Genomic DNA, 15,841 nt, shown 5'->3' on the forward strand with positions numbered 1-15,841 from the left:
GGCAAATAATAGTGGCCATTATTAGAATTATTTATACTATAAGTAGAGATGCTGAGTAAACAGAAGAGGAGGGTGGGGTGTAATTAGTAATGGACTTGTGAATAAGGAAGGTATGTCTAAATGGTTTGAATATACAGCTCATAAAAGTCAGTTATACATCTGTGATATCAATCTGTCCATCAGTGTTTCTGAATCAGTTATTAGTTATTAAGGTTTGGTACAAATGAAATCAGCAGCATGTGGACAGGAGAGTCAAACAGCATGACAATCGCCCAAAAAGGGAATGGTTTTATGGTGTTGGCACTGCCACAGCCTTACGACATGATCTCCAGCAGGCTACACCTGCGCAGGTTTCGGACCAAACAGACAGGTGGCATGGATGCCTGACATCTTCTGGTGTGGCCTACACTTGCAGCCCCAGCATCTTGTTGCTCAATTAGCATTAAAAAAAGACCAGAATTGGCAGTTTTCGCTGTTGGCACCCTGTTCTGTTCACACCGAGCACATGTGACTGGTGTGAAAGAGTCTGGAGAGGCCGTGGTGAACATGGTGCTGAATGCAATGTCATCCAACAGAACTGAGTTGGCGATGGTCTCGGGAGGTATATCACAGGGTATATTCACAGGGTTGCACAAACCTTCATGTGCTCGCCCACAACACCCTGACAGCTGCTTAGACTGCCATAGATTGCCATGACTTTCCTCCAGGTTCACAACAACACCCACCCTCATGTGGCCATGGTTGTTGGCATTTCCTGGATGTCAAAGGCATTGATGCCACTTGCTCATGAGCCTGAGCCCTGAATCCAACTGAGAACCCTTCACACATTATTTTTCGCATTATCCAGCGCTGCCAAGTAGCACCACAGACTGTCCAGGCCTGGGAGGTGATGCCCCAGGACACTATCCACTGTGTAATGAGAAGCAGATGTAGTCATGAGTATACATCCCGAAGTGTGACTCGTGACAAAATTGAGGCAAGTCCGATCAATCTGTGATTCAAATTCTTTCATTTGACTCTGGTCTGATTTGAATCCACTGACTGTTCTAAACAAAATTTAACCGAAATAATGGATAAACATTCAAACAGTTAGCTTCAAGTTTGTATAACCAGTTGAAGTAGTTAACTAAAAATATGGTTTTACAGTTCAAAATGAGAATTAGTTCAAAGCATTGGTTACCACCTGAAAGAGGTCAGTGTAGTTAGATAAAAATATGTGAAAATGGCAAAAGGTCCACCGATTTTCCACCTTGTGCTAGCTAACATTAGCTTTAAGCTCAAGTTAGGAACATGGCACCTCTCATGATGAAGAGGTGCTTGAGCTCGTCTCACAGGATTGTGGGACTTGAGAAGAAGGTTTGTCGAGTTATCAGACGAGACAACAGCCCATAGAGTTCCTTTTATTAGATTAAATCACAACACAGGGAGTAGTGCAGCCATGTCGTCAGGGACACAATACATGCTACAAAAGAATCCTTGTACACGGTCGCCATTGCTTACATTTGGTATCTTGATAGCAGAAATAGTAATAACAGAGTTGTAATTAGAAACATGATTTGGCCAAAGATGTTCATGTAAAGAAGTTCAGATTAGAAACTTGACAGGGACAATCCACACTGCTGAGGGATGATGATGGACTGGTACGATGTATCTTTATTGCAGTACTGTATATTATGACATGTCGCATCTTTTCCATCCTCCCAATAGCTCATAAAACATTGGTAATATTCAAGCAGTTTGGAATATGTCAGGGCCAGGCAAAACTATCTAGGGATACAAGCGGTTGCTTCCAAGACACTCTTCGGAGGTACCACACTTCACTGAATTTCTCTACATTTGGTTTGCATCAGTACGTGTGAGAGAGGGGAGTAAAAAAGTACAAAAAGAGTGACTGATTGGTAAAAGAGAAGTACTTTGAAGGATTTAGGAGGGCGAATTGTCCAACCCACTAAACGCAAGATTTTACACTAAAGATTGTCCTTTAGTATTCAGAGTGTGTGATGCAATGCCGTCCACTGCTACTTTCATTAATTTAGCACTCATTTACTTCCACTGAAGACAAACAAGAAAGTTACAGACTTATCTCTGATTTTTCTTCAACACTCAAACAATCTAAGAAAGCTCCAATAAACTTAATGTAATGATATGCAACCTGTGAGCTACTTGGAATTAAATATGGATGCGATAGTAGCATAAAACATAGCTTCCAACTATTTATGAACATATTTTTCTTCTCTTTTCTAATCTTAGCTTTTGCTTTCATCAGGGAATCTTGATTTACTTGATCTCACTGGCTTTTAAGTCTGTTTGCTTAAAAAAATATGCCAATTTATCTCTGTTGTATAAGATGCAGTCTGCTAATTTGTAATGAGAGAGTGTGGTTGAACGCACACGGGGCAGGGATTTATTTCGTAGCAACGTATAGCACAGCTAATTTACAAGGAAACATGCTCCCACAGTTAAAGCAGTCAAAAGAAAGACGTTCTCAACAGATCACAAAATGTACATCCCATATGACAATAACTTGTAGGAGGACCTACTGCAGTGTGATGATTTTTTATCTCTCCCCAGTTAGTAAAAATCTTCTCCCCATGAGTACTACACTGCGTTGATAAGGCTCTCTGTCTTCAGTCGCCAGATGAAAATTAGATCTTTAAGGCAGAACCTAAAGGCATGCAAATTAACTACGTTTATAGTAATTACTGATGGTACAAGCATGTTTCAGGAGAAAAAGTTGGACGAACGCTGATCCATCTGTTTTCGAGCTAATATTGGACAAGATGGATAGTATGTCTTGTTGGAGTCGGGTACGTTATCGTAGGAACTTGGTTCAGTTGACGTTACTCAATATTATGAAACACATACAGCTAGCATCGGTAAACTCGGAACAATAAATAGGGTAGCGGCAAATTCAACGTAGCACATCACTGATGCGCAAGCTCCAGTAGAATGAAACTGTATGGAAAATATTTTGCACACTTCACATTTTGGCAGTTGATCTTTAAATAATTTGAATATATTCATATTTATATATCTATATATCTGTGCGAGGTGTTTATGCGTAGTGAGAGACTTGTGTGCGTGTCTGTATGTAATGTGAGCGTGTCTGGGGTGTGAGTGCGCACCCACACACTGTCGTATGTTGTGTGTAGATCTTTTTATAGCAAATAACATTCTCATGCACACGAGTGTTTCAAACACAAGAAGCAGATCCATTGAAAGGTAGTCCAAGCATTTTTTTTTCAGTGGAAATAGCTGCAAACTGAATGGAACATGAAATTCTTCTGTGCAGTCCGTGGCGGCTGGTGGAGCGCTCCGCTTGCACTCCGGCCTATTTCTGGAGGTCACACTGCAGCAGTAATACGATGGACGGGTCGCTTTTAGCCGCCTCTTTGAACTCCTCCAGGGAGATCTGGTCGTCGTTGTTCTTATCCATCTTGGAAAAGATCTTGTCCACCCTCTGCTCAGGCGTCAGGCCGTCCTCGTTCATTTTCATCATGATCACTGTGCCAACCATCTTGTAGATTGCCTGCAGGGGGGATAGAGGTACTCAGTTCCTTCGTTAGGTAAACAAACACACACCAAGGTGAGAGCTGATTCTACAAACTAACTAACTAACTAACTAACTAACTAACTAACTAACTAACTAACTAACTAACTAACTAACTAACTAACTAACTAACTAACTAACTAACTAACTAACTAACTAACTAACTGTGCCAAATCTAATTGTTGGAGCTTCTTGACTTGAATAAACTGTTTCAGTATTCAGACACTTCACTCCAAAAGAATTCATGCTTTGCACATCTGTTTGGCTGCAAAGCCTCTATGTATGGAGAACCGAGAGGGTCCCTTTCACTTTTAGGTGTTAAATAGTGCCACCTGGAATTTGAAAAGTGTCACGTAAGGTGGCGCTTATTCAACACCTATTAGCCTTTTCAACAGCTAATGGCATTTATTAAACACCTTAAATACACACCAGATGGCAATTTGGACAGCTGGCAAAGTTGGTGAATTGTGACCCTTTTGGATTTCTGTACATGTAAATTTCCTCATACTCACAGCAGCTGACCATGTGCTGCCCACATTTGTAACCACGTGGCAGAAAAAACACAGTCTACACATGCAAGTGGATTTATCTCCATTCAGAAACCAATATACCAAAGAAGAAGAGGAGCAGAAGAAAATCAGGAACGCTCTCTACAATGTACTGCAGACTGATCATGTTAGGACTCATGTACACAACATTTAACAGCAATGGCAGGCTCACATCTACTTTTGAATGACCTAACAAGCTTAATAAACCCTCATCTGGAAGTTTCTCCTATTCTTTACAGTATGGACCCAACATCAAGCTAAGGGTGCAAAATAATTGCGACTTGGACATTATTATGAAGGACATTTTAGACATTTTAGTGAAGCCAGAGGCTGTATGTGGAAATCATTTCTCAAATGCTGAATATACCTGAAGAGCTACTGTATATTTTAGGAGAAATAACTCATATCTCTCATGTTATCCATGAACCAGGTCAGAAATCAACCTGATAGACCACAACTCTAACAATCTGTTCAACCTGTACTCATTCCTGATCAAACAAAAGGATTGCTTTGACTTGGATGTACCAGCACACAGAAAGACATGATGTGGCTTCCTTGAGCATTAAAAGTTTCCCGATGGGTATGCTCCAAACATTCTGTTTGCCTTTTGTTTCATTTTCTTTAAATTTCCAAATAACTGGTGCCTTAACAGGCCCCGGAGGCTAAATAATCTGTGCTGTAAGGTTAGGTACAGAAGAATCTTTTCTAACATATATATGTAAGATATAAAGCAAACAAGACCAGCAGTCTTGAACACTAGAGCCATTTTGGGAAACATTGAAGAGTTAATTGAGATTATCGATTGTCTGTTTGACAAATATGAAGCTATGGCCTGCAGCTGATTGGCCCGGTGTAGCGCGGCGGCTGAGAAGGCTCGCCTGGCTTTATCCAAAGGAAACAAAATCCAAAAAGATAACTTTATTCTATAGATATATTCAGTCATTGTAAGCTGGCGACTACAACTTCTCGCATCATGTGCAGTGTTCAGATGTGAGTGCTATAATTCTCTCTAATTCTTAGCAGGGCTGAGTCAAATCCCTTCGACTTTGCTGTGATACCTCGATGATCTCCAGCATCTCCACCCGCGTGATCTTGCCGTCTCCGTCCAGGTCATACATGTTGAAGGCCCAGTTGAGTTTCTGCTCGAAGCTGCCTCGTGATGTGATGGAAAGCGCACAAATGAACTCTCTGAAGTCGATGGTGCCATCGCCGTTCTTGTCGAAGGTCCTGAAGGCGTGTTGGGCAAACTTGGATGCGTCGCCGTAAGGGAAGAACTGTAAAGAAACAGCAAATATACATTTTATGACATTTCTATGTCTTACTTGAGTAATTTAGAATTGCAGCCTTGGGTCCTGCTTCTTGAATACAGCTTTCAGCCTTTCGTAGGTGTCAGAATAATGAAAACAAATGGTATTACTTGAGTACATAATGACAAAGAAGAATTTCCATTTACAAACAGGCAAGACACTGATTGTCTAAAAAGATTTAATTAAGTTCGATTTCCCAGCCTGATCCAGTATCGATCTGGTTTCACGCAACCATTTATTCTGTAGGGATGTATATCCACCTAAAACAAAATTTGTCCCTTCAAACTGTTTACAGCCTCCGGTCTATCCATGGAGATAGATGGGAATTTTATTCCGAGAACTGGCAACAACAATTACATTCTAGTATTCATTGATCCCCGAGAGTGAGGCCATCTTTTCCCCGCGAGCCTCTAATCAGGAAGGTCAGAGTCTCTGCTGCTATGAGTTCACACAAACACACACACACACACACACACATAATCTATTTGACTTGGATAGAGGTCCTCCAGTTACATGGACGTTTCAGTCAGAGCTCTCCACAGCGGCATTTCGGTGCTGCGCCCATACACAGGTTGGCTATCTGATAAATTCATATCGGTTAAAACTAGATTAAGTGTTTTTTAAACATATTGCATATGTGGGTGTCACCTTGAGTCTAAATTGATGCTGTACAGTGTCTTTTTGGTTTGCCTGACCCCATAACCTCACTGTCGTACTATTAAATTCTAATATTTTGTAATCACTTTGCTGATCTCTTTAATTTCCTCCTGCAGCCTGACCTGAATTTCAATTTGTCAAATAACTGGAGTGTTTGGTAGAAAACCCTTAACGTACTAGTTTGTCTGAAAGCATCTCAGGGACAGAGAGGATGCTGGCATACAGACGATGATATATTGACATACAAAACACGCATTGTTGCCTTTTACGTCCAGACCAATAAAACCAATCAACAGGGCAGTGGTGCCCCAGAGGTGAGAAACTAAAATCAAGAAAACACTATCAATCAGTTATGTCTGAAACTTAACTTTCCTCTGTGTTTATAGGTCAAGCCGTCCAGGCCATCACTGCATGAACACGGGTTTAGTGGTTACTGCAGAGGCTGTAAAAAAAAACACTAAGCTCCAGCTTGGCTCATCATCTACCGCCAACTGCAAATGGGGTTGGCCATGAGAAACTGAGCGATTTATAAAATGAAGCCCGCCACTTGACCTCCCGAGTAAAAACTTGTGGAAACAAGGCTTGTGTCAATAAAGGATTGTTTCAGCCATCATCAAGGAAATAAAACCAATTGAAAGAGATAGTCCATAACGCTCGACTACTTCAGGGGGATTAGTTTCTGAATTTTGAATAGTGTGGTAGCTGAATAATCCAGTGAAAAATTAGCTTTAAAAAAGATATATGTACAAAATATGGCATAATGTACAAAATAAGAAATACACTCACTGTACAAAATGAGTCAGATGCTCATGAACTTTCTCTAACGTCCCTCGTTTTTTTTTCTCATCCATATTCAGAGAGTTTGTTAAGCATGGCCAAATCTAGTCCCTTTCTCATTTTAATGTCCAGATATTCTGCTTCTTTTGACATTTGCAGGGTTAAATTGTTTCAGGTATGTTTTTGGCCAACTTGTAGACCGTAGAAAGTTGCTCTTAACACAATTCTGAAACATTATCACCTTTTAATGTGAAATTCTTATCTATGGGTATGTAGGACATGCAGTGTTTTCCTTAGTTGAAGACGGCTTGCAGACCACTGCCAAGTGCTCGGTCCCAGCATCTCCTTAAAGAAGCACTCAATCACGTGAAAGTTCAATGAGAAACTGAGAGCAAACTTGCAGCCCGGATGGTGATAAAACAACACAGTTCAGTAGAACCCGGCCGAGTGGCTTCTTCGTTAGAGTGACAAAATAGAGCTTTAAAATAGTGGCTGCATAATAAAGGAGGATCATTCTGAAAATTAGCAAATCTTTAGCGCATTCACACTTTGTAATTGAAAAAAGGAGCTAGCGCTCAGATACAGAGAGAAAAAAAAAATTATAGATACACATATATGGGCACTTATGGCTAAAAGTGGCAGCATTTTACATCTAGAGGACACAAAGCAACTTGGCCGTCATATGGATGCTTTTAGGCCCACCATAATGGTAAAAATGACTAACATTTTAGGTGCCAACTTCTTTAGTTGCTAACTTTGACTACTTACTGTTTGAACACCTACATTGTTAGAGCTTTTTTGACGGAAACAGAAACAGCTTGCTAGCAATTTTGCTGCAAATTAGATTTGATTGGATTATGATCGTATCACAATTAATTAGATGCAATTAGCTTGAGTTGGAAAGTATTTTTGAAGTGCCTTGAGATGTCATTTGTTGTGATTTTGGCAGTTTATAAACTGAATTGGACTGTGAGTTTAAAAAATCATATCGCATCACTTTGGGAGTTGAGCTGGCTCACGCATTTATTCATAAGTAGGCTTTTGTACACCTGCTTAATCGGAGCAAACCACACTGTGTGTGACAAAATAGCTGATTTCTCCTTTTTTTTTTTGACTAGACAGTTGTTAGGTTTTCAAAAGTTTGTCACTGCATGTCCCAACTATAGATAATCTGGATAAGAGTGGTGAGCAAAAATCACAATGATGGAGTTGGGGCAGTAAACTCAAATAAAATCGCAAAAAGATGTGGCATTAAAGTACTGTAGATACTGTAGATACTGTAGATCAGATCAGTATTTGCAAATCCACTGCACTGATTGACAATAAAAAAAAACTGATCAGAGCAACTGTTATCTCCAAAAAAGAAGCAAAAACTTTGACCTGAAAAAAAGAAAAGAAAAATAAGATCTGCTTTTAGTTCATGCACCATGCCATCAAACCCGTGTACTTTTGTTTAGGCACGACTACTCCACACAGGGTCTTTGTCCATGTGTGACAGACGGTCTCATCACACACAGTAAAAAGCGAGGATGCTCCCTTGCCCTCTCCTGAAAGTAACACCTCCAGCATGCGCAAAATGTCTGAAGTCTCAACGGGGGGGGGGGCATCACCATCACCATCCTAATAGCAAAGGAGACTGCAGAATGAAAGGGTAAGACAGTTTAAGTCAGTTAAGCCTGTAACGCGGCCCATCTGCAATGAGATCCCTCCCACTGCAGATGGGCGAATTATCCATGTGAATTCTGCTGCAGTGGCAAACTGATCAGACTGCAGTGAAAAGTTAAGAGAAGTAATGACAGAAGGGAAAGTGATGTGGGGGAGGTGAGTGTCAACAAGCAAAGACAGGAGGAGAGACTGAAAGCATTGAAGACGAGATGGAGAGGCAGTCTAAAATGAGCGTGACAGAGAAAGTGACAAACGCAACATGGCAGAGATACAGCCCAGACTTCTAGTTCAGGCCCCATATCTAATCCGTCTGCTGCGGAGAGACCGATCTAATTTAAGCAAGGAAGCCCCCTCAGGACTTGGAGGACCAGCGTGAAGCTGTTAGGATGCACAGCACACTTTCTGCACAAATGTAATGTGGCTTCCTTCTTACGAAAGCCGCCTCCCCGCCCTCCCATGGCCCTGCCGCAGTTCATCTGCCCGGCCCCAGTGGAGTGGAGGAGGCACGTGGACGGACGGAACGATGTGAGAACAGGAAGGAAGAAAAGTGTCAGGGAAGTGGTGCGGGAGAAACGTTTAAGTGATGGGAGGGGGAGAGAAAGCCTCTGCAGCGTCTTAACAATCTGGCAAGTTATGAAACCCTTTTGTTATGTAGAAAGAAAATGGAGCGAAAGAAAAAAAGCAGCAACTGCTGTGGACATAAGAAACGAAACGATCTACCATTTAGCACCCAAAATGACCCAGTCAGGGCTTAACAGCCACAGATATTAGGCTGTTAACATTTCCAGTTGGTTTTAGCTCTTCCCTGATCTGGTCCCTATTTCCTTTCATGGCCTTTTGATATGGCTGTTTGGATTCTGACATCAAAGCACAGGCTGAACGCCAGACTGCTTCTGTCCACTGTGGGGCCAGGCAGGCACATGGGGTTTAATTTGGGCTAATGCCACCATGTTTGTGAGTGCGAGAGTATATAGCAAGACATATTATGTCTAACAGCTACTCCGCCCCTACATCCAAGCTCTTCACACACACACACACGCGCGCAAATACACACACACACAGATAACCCCAAAACACAAGGCTGTTAAATGGAACATTAAAGCCTTCATAATCAGCCTGCAAGCTGGCACTGGTGTTGGTCCAGAAGCTAAGAGAGGGAAGGCCAAGGAGAGAGGAGGGAAAGGAGAAATAAAGAAAAAGAAAGACAAGAAAGGCGGCGAGAGAAAATGAAAATGCAAAAGAGAGGGACGCTTCACTGGTCACACTCAACTGAAGGCCGTTTCACACGAACAGAAGAGTGACTGACTGCAAGTTCATGAAACGGCTGAGTTTACAGCTCAAAACAGTGTGAAACAGCACAAAGAAGTGATTCAACAGCAAGCCTCCACTGAGCTCATCAATTACAGGCAACAAATCACTTCAGTTTGATAAGAAAATAACTTCAGTGTAAGACTAGTTTTGATCCACACGCATTGCCAGAACTCCAGATACCAGTTAAGCTGGACAGATGTAGTGCAGCTTAAAAGCTCCGAGCTATGAGCATGCGGGTCGTGACTTGAACGCAATTAGGATGTATTTACTACACTGACATTCTGTTGCAGTTTGGGAACTGCCTTAACTGGATTACTGTTATCTAAGAAACAAAACAGTTATTTTTAATGTAAACCCCCAGAATCTGGAGTGATCAGAAAGCACATTAACTATTTCAAGGCTCATTCTAACTCTCTTCAGCATCCTCACTGATGTCGTTTGAAGGTGATTTTCAAAGAACCGACACATCCTGCAATCAGATTTACAAATTTCTTGGACCATCAATAAGGAATTAATAATAATTAATAATTAATATTGATTTCTTGATAACATTATCAGCTACTTTACTAATTGCTTTATGTCGATATCTATCATTTTGATCAGTTATGTAAATGTTCGATTGGCATCTCCTGAGCTTTCAACCACAGCTTTTTAATTAGAATACATTAATCTCCATGACAACTGAGAAAAATTGTTTCACAGAGTAGGAATGCAAGATACAGTGGTGAGCTCTGGAAAAATATGGGAAGTGGACGTTAAACTAAGCTGGCTAGCTTAGTTTAAGCAGAAAATGTGTAATAGGTACCTTTGCTCCCATCTAAAAAACATTGAACTATCACAACCCAGATTGTGAGGTGGCAAGGTTTCCTTTCCTCCTTACAAGCGTTTAGGAGACATGTACGGTGGACATACGTAGTGAGATAAGGAATGCGAACGTTATGATCCAGGGAAATGCATCATGAGGTGGAGCATGAATGTCAGTGCATTGCTAAATTAATGAAGACGTTGAACATCAACGTAATGATGGAAGAGAGACATAAGCTTATTCTCTCTATGGGAAGTGATAAAGTCATCACTGTGCCATTGTTGAGTCTTTAAAATGAAACTGCAATGTATTGAGCTGTGGACCAATGCAGCTATTACAGTGAGCTGCGGTTGACTGAACATAAGTGAACTCAGTCCACCGCTGATTTGTGAGCATTTTAACATTGAGTCTGGCCTTTGGCCATCATCATCTCGGGTTTTTGGGGCAGCAAGTAATCATATTTGATAAAAAGGTTAGAGCAGGAGAGAAATACTCAATTGGATTGGGGGGAAAAAACCTCTCTGTAAAGCCTAATCTAATATCCATGTAATCGTTGATTTATTTTCAGAAGGTAGACGAGCATACACCTCCCATATGGAAACGATTAAGTTCTTAACATCATAATGACTACATTTATTGACTTAGTTTTTCCTGAGCAACGTTCCAGCTTTTTAAATTCTACTGCCTGAGACCTTAAGCAGTCAGCACTGTGATAAACCTAACTGGATTAGCACCTCAGTGGAACCCCAACCCCCCCCCAAATTAATATAGAGTGCCCTCTAGTGGCCTTAATGTGTAACTAAAGTGCTGTAATGTAATATATATATATATATATATCAAATGTATCTTTATTTATTTATACAAAGGGAGCAGAAAAGAAGGTCAATGGCCTGCAGGCCTACACTAACACCAAACCACACACACACACACGCACTCCCAGTAGATTACCTTATATCTGATCATTCATGCATTCACTCTTCCATAGAGCCTGTTCTGGACTGCTGCCAAGTCGATGCCATGCTATGACGTATGTTCCTCAGTTTTACATCAACTGAGTCCAAATCTATCTGGCTCCATATTGTTCCACCTGCTGCTTCCATGTGCAGAAACACACACTGAAACCACGAGTGCACACGCACACACAAATATATGCATTGAACACATTTCATAGCCTTGTTGTCCTTGGATTCCCTCTCTCACTAAGCAACAGTAATGGTTCAACATAATTACGCCCCGTGAATAAATGTTACCACGACCTGCAGGATTAGTTCCAAATGAAACATTTTCTCAAGCATCCTGCAGTACCAAGCAGATGTGCTATTATCTAGTCATCTCCCTAGCAGACAAGCACAGATTAGACTTAAGCTTTGACTTGTCTCTTATGCTCTCCATAATTACACTGTGGTGGAATTACACAGAGAGCTGAGTAAATAATGCCTTATGTTTCAAGCATCACTTTGCTAATATTGTCAGATGCGGCAAAGGCTTATTTGGAGAAGCAAACTCACGGGACCTTGGCCGTAAAGGAGTGGCAGTCCCTGCACATGGCTGTTTACCCAGCAGCTTTGTCAAAGCACTGCATAGATACTGCTTCATGGAGCAGAACACAAGTTACAGGGCTTGAGAGGGAGAAAGAGAGGGAAAATGTACATAATCCAGTGTGAGTCTCTGGTTGTGTGTGCGCGTGTCTGACTGAGAGAAACAATGTCTGCATGTGCTCTTACATAAACTGCAATGACATGCCAGGAAGCAACAGAAATGGAGCCAGAGCAAATCTGTAGCGGCTGCTGCTTCCAAGCCTCCAGGGTCCGCGCAGACAGAGCAAACCCACACACACACACATTCACAAACATACAATCACACGAGCCCCCTTTGCTCTGCTTAATATGGGTTTAATCATCCTCTTGTTACTTTCATACGTGTCTATTAGTATCACCAAAGCCTCTAAAGTTAGCAGTTCTTTGTTCATGAGAATGTTTCAACCATGAGTTACTGACAGTATATCGATAGGCTCTTTGACAAGAATCTTTCACACATTATGTTCATTGAGATATCGAAATAAAGGATTTGTTTGGGTTTTTTTAACGTTAACTTTCATTTGAAATGACTTCTCCGAATACAAACTTTTATTTGTAGAGAATGAGTCCGCCATTCCAAAGATGGCTCACCTATCAATATGGGATGCATATGTGCAATGCTGTACAACCATCATTTTCTCTAATCAGCACCAAAATCCTTGTTTACTCTTCACAGTAGGGTGCAGCCAGACTGTGCAAGACCCTGCAGTTACCATCATCTGACTTTCTTCTGTTAAACAACAGGAGTTTGGCCTCGTTGTAAACACATACACCAGTTGCTGCTGTTGTGTCTGACAAAGCTGCCCAAATAATGTTTGATGTATTATTAAACCACATTTGCTGTTACCATGGTAATCACTAGAGCTGCCAAATCAAGCTGGCCGGTCTTGAGGATTTTCATTTTAAGGAAGGTAAATCAGTTGGCTTTTAGCAAGAAGTCGGTGTGAATCTGGAAGAAGTGACTCAGATATCTGTGAGCATTGTGCGTGAAGCACATTGTGTGTCTATCACTGGCCACTGTGCTGGAGACATTATGCCCTATTTTCACAAGCAGACCCGATTTTCTGAGGTTTTTATGGCATCTTTGAGACACACTTTAATCAAATTACTACAGAGAGACAGACTAAAAACATTTGGTCAACCCTGACTTTACAGCTCTGTTCATAGCTGATGGTTTTAATGGCTGAAGTGAGCCATTTGACACCACTACCAATCCTCATTTCAGTGGGGTGTGTCTTATATCAGAACGATGATAGAGCTTTGTGCGACCATGCAAACATACATTTAGAAACAATTTACACTCAATAACCCTTAGAAGCACGTTTCTACTGTATGATAAAGCATACAATACCCAGCCTATGAGCTCACACTAGCACACACAGCAAACCATAAAACCAGGTTTTATAAGCACACTTACTGAAAATATGACTGCCCTGTTTTCTACAGTGTGTATCAATGCGTTTGCTGGTTTGTGACTCATTTAGATGTTGTCATTTCTCTTATATTGTTGCGTCTTTCTTGGTGCAGTCATTTTCTGAGCTGGAGCACACATCATACAGACATGGCTTCTGGCTTGCCATTTTTTTGCCATAATCAAAGATATCACATAGATTCTTTCACGTTGGTCATATTTCATCCAGGATGGTAGAGACTTGCACAGCGTATACCAAGCTTTAGGCACAATCTTGTCAGATGTGATGAACTGGGCTAGGTTTTTGAAAATAATGCACCACAGAAAGGGAAGCTAAGCTAAGCTAACAGCCAGCTGGCAGGTTAGATATGTCAATCAAACATTATGTTGTAACTCCTCGCTCACATAGAGGTCCATTACTCTGTATTTTAGACATGTTCATAGAAGCTAAAATAAAAAAAATCTGTTGCTTATATGGGCAAAGTTCCACTGGTATGCAATTAGGATTTTTTTGGGCGGGGCTGATTTGTTGGACTAGCAATCTGTTCAGGGTGAACCCTGCTTTTCGCTCAATGACAGCTGGGATAGGCTCCAGCCCCCCCTCGACCCTGAGTTGGATTAATGTACAAAAATGGATGGATGGGGTTATTGGTATGCAAAACTGCAGTTGAGTGACTGTTGTGTATTCAATGACAAATTGGAACTCAGAACAACAAGAAGTTGGATTTTCTTGTTGGGAAAACAGACAAAATATTGGCGGAGGATTTTAAGCTTATTTATTCATTTTTTTAAGTGAACTACATGACTGCTGATTAATATTTATTGTTAACTGTCAAGCAAAACGCAAGAAAAAGAGCTTTGACTTCTCACTTCAGAGGTACACTGAACGCAGCATGATTTTAGGTTTAGGAAGTTGGGTGGACAAAGGCTGGGTAATTCTTCTCTGAACCGGGTCTGTGACTTTACAGCGCCCTACAGAGCTGAACATCTCACTGATAGAGATATTATCAGACCAAGGTGATTCCAAACAAGTTGACAGCATTGTGTTGTGTCAGAGTTTTTGAGTCTGATGTAACTTCAAACAACCAAATATATCTTTTAAGGCCAAAAAATTGGATTTGTTTCCTAATAAGTCGACTTTAGAATACATACTATCTGACCTTTTTCTTGTTTTAGTGTCTGTGTGGCATATATAGCTTCAGTCTTGAGGATTTTTTCTTCAAGGAACAGGATGCTCCTGCATATCTGCGTGACACAGAGGACTTGGCTTAAACAGATTCCTCCCAGTCATGCAGCATGTGATTTAAGAGGAATTTGGCACGGACATGTCTCTGACCCTGGTTATCTATGGTTACAAAACACCCATCTGGCAGCACTAACTCTGCACTGAGGCGTGTACATGGCTGCACAACAGCAGATGGCACTATTGAGTGTGCAGGCATATTTCATGCAGTAAGGGATGGAGAAGAGAGCAGTTATTGGCACTGAGGAAGAAATGAGTAGAGGAGGCTTCCCACACAGAAAAATTCCAATAATCCCAATCAGAACTGCTCACTCTGTTATTGACATAGGCTAAACATAGGCATAGACATAGGCTTGTATGAAAGGTACTGTCTCCAGTAGGGGTCCCTAGGCAAGACCCCCTTACCCCATCTGCCTATCTGTAAGTCGCTTTGGATAAAAGCGTCTGCTAAATGCATAAACATAAAAAAAAAGGTATTTATCATCACATTAACATGTAAAATGACATGCCCGGCGCATTCCACCGGGGCCACTTTTTTATGCTTTCTCATTTCTGACTGATCTAAGTCAAAATCGAAAAAGCAGCCAAGGATGTCCGGAGGCAGAGAGTGATTCACCGTTGGCCGCTAGGTTTGGCGGGTAGACCTGAGGGCTACCCTCTGCTCCATGTGACGCAATTCAAAGCGAGGCAGAACACCAGAGAAAAAAAGGAAGAACCTTCTTGCTTATCTCTCCTCACCAGTGCTGTGTCGGGAATGGCTCGTCTCTTAAGTGCTTGTCAGATAAATCTGCAGACTCATTTTCATTTTTAAGTCGCCTTTTAAAAAGCTCCCATTCGGCCTGCGAGCACCTCCAGCTCAGCCATGGCCAAAAGACAGCGACAGAGAGGAAGAATGAAAAAAACAAAAAAAAACAAAACAAAGGAGCAATGGCAGTGAGGCAACATTGAGATGTAGTGTGAGGAATGGAGACAGTGAGGATACACCACATG

The 15,841-nt window shown here is 41.4% G+C and overlaps 1 protein-coding gene across 1 annotated transcript in view; it reads right to left on the bottom strand.

The window, feature by feature from the left end:
* Positions 1-1,384: 1,384 nt before the first annotated feature.
* vsnl1a (visinin-like 1a) overlaps positions 1,385-15,841 on the bottom strand; it is a 37,432-nt gene continuing 22,975 nt past the window's right edge. Inside the window, exons 3-4 of the mRNA XM_072362473.1 lie at positions 5,157-5,372; positions 1,385-3,529 (exon numbers count right to left, since the gene is read on the bottom strand). Coding sequence (XP_072218574.1) covers positions 3,332-3,529; positions 5,157-5,372 — 414 coding nt within the window. The 3' untranslated portion in view covers positions 1,385-3,331. The remainder of the gene's footprint in view (positions 3,530-5,156; positions 5,373-15,841) is intronic.

The sequence above is a fragment of the Leuresthes tenuis genome, unplaced genomic scaffold (genome assembly GCF_036924035.1).
Source record: "Leuresthes tenuis unplaced genomic scaffold, fLeuTen1.0.hap1 SCAF_13, whole genome shotgun sequence".
NCBI lineage: Eukaryota > Metazoa > Chordata > Actinopteri > Atheriniformes > Atherinopsidae > Leuresthes > Leuresthes tenuis.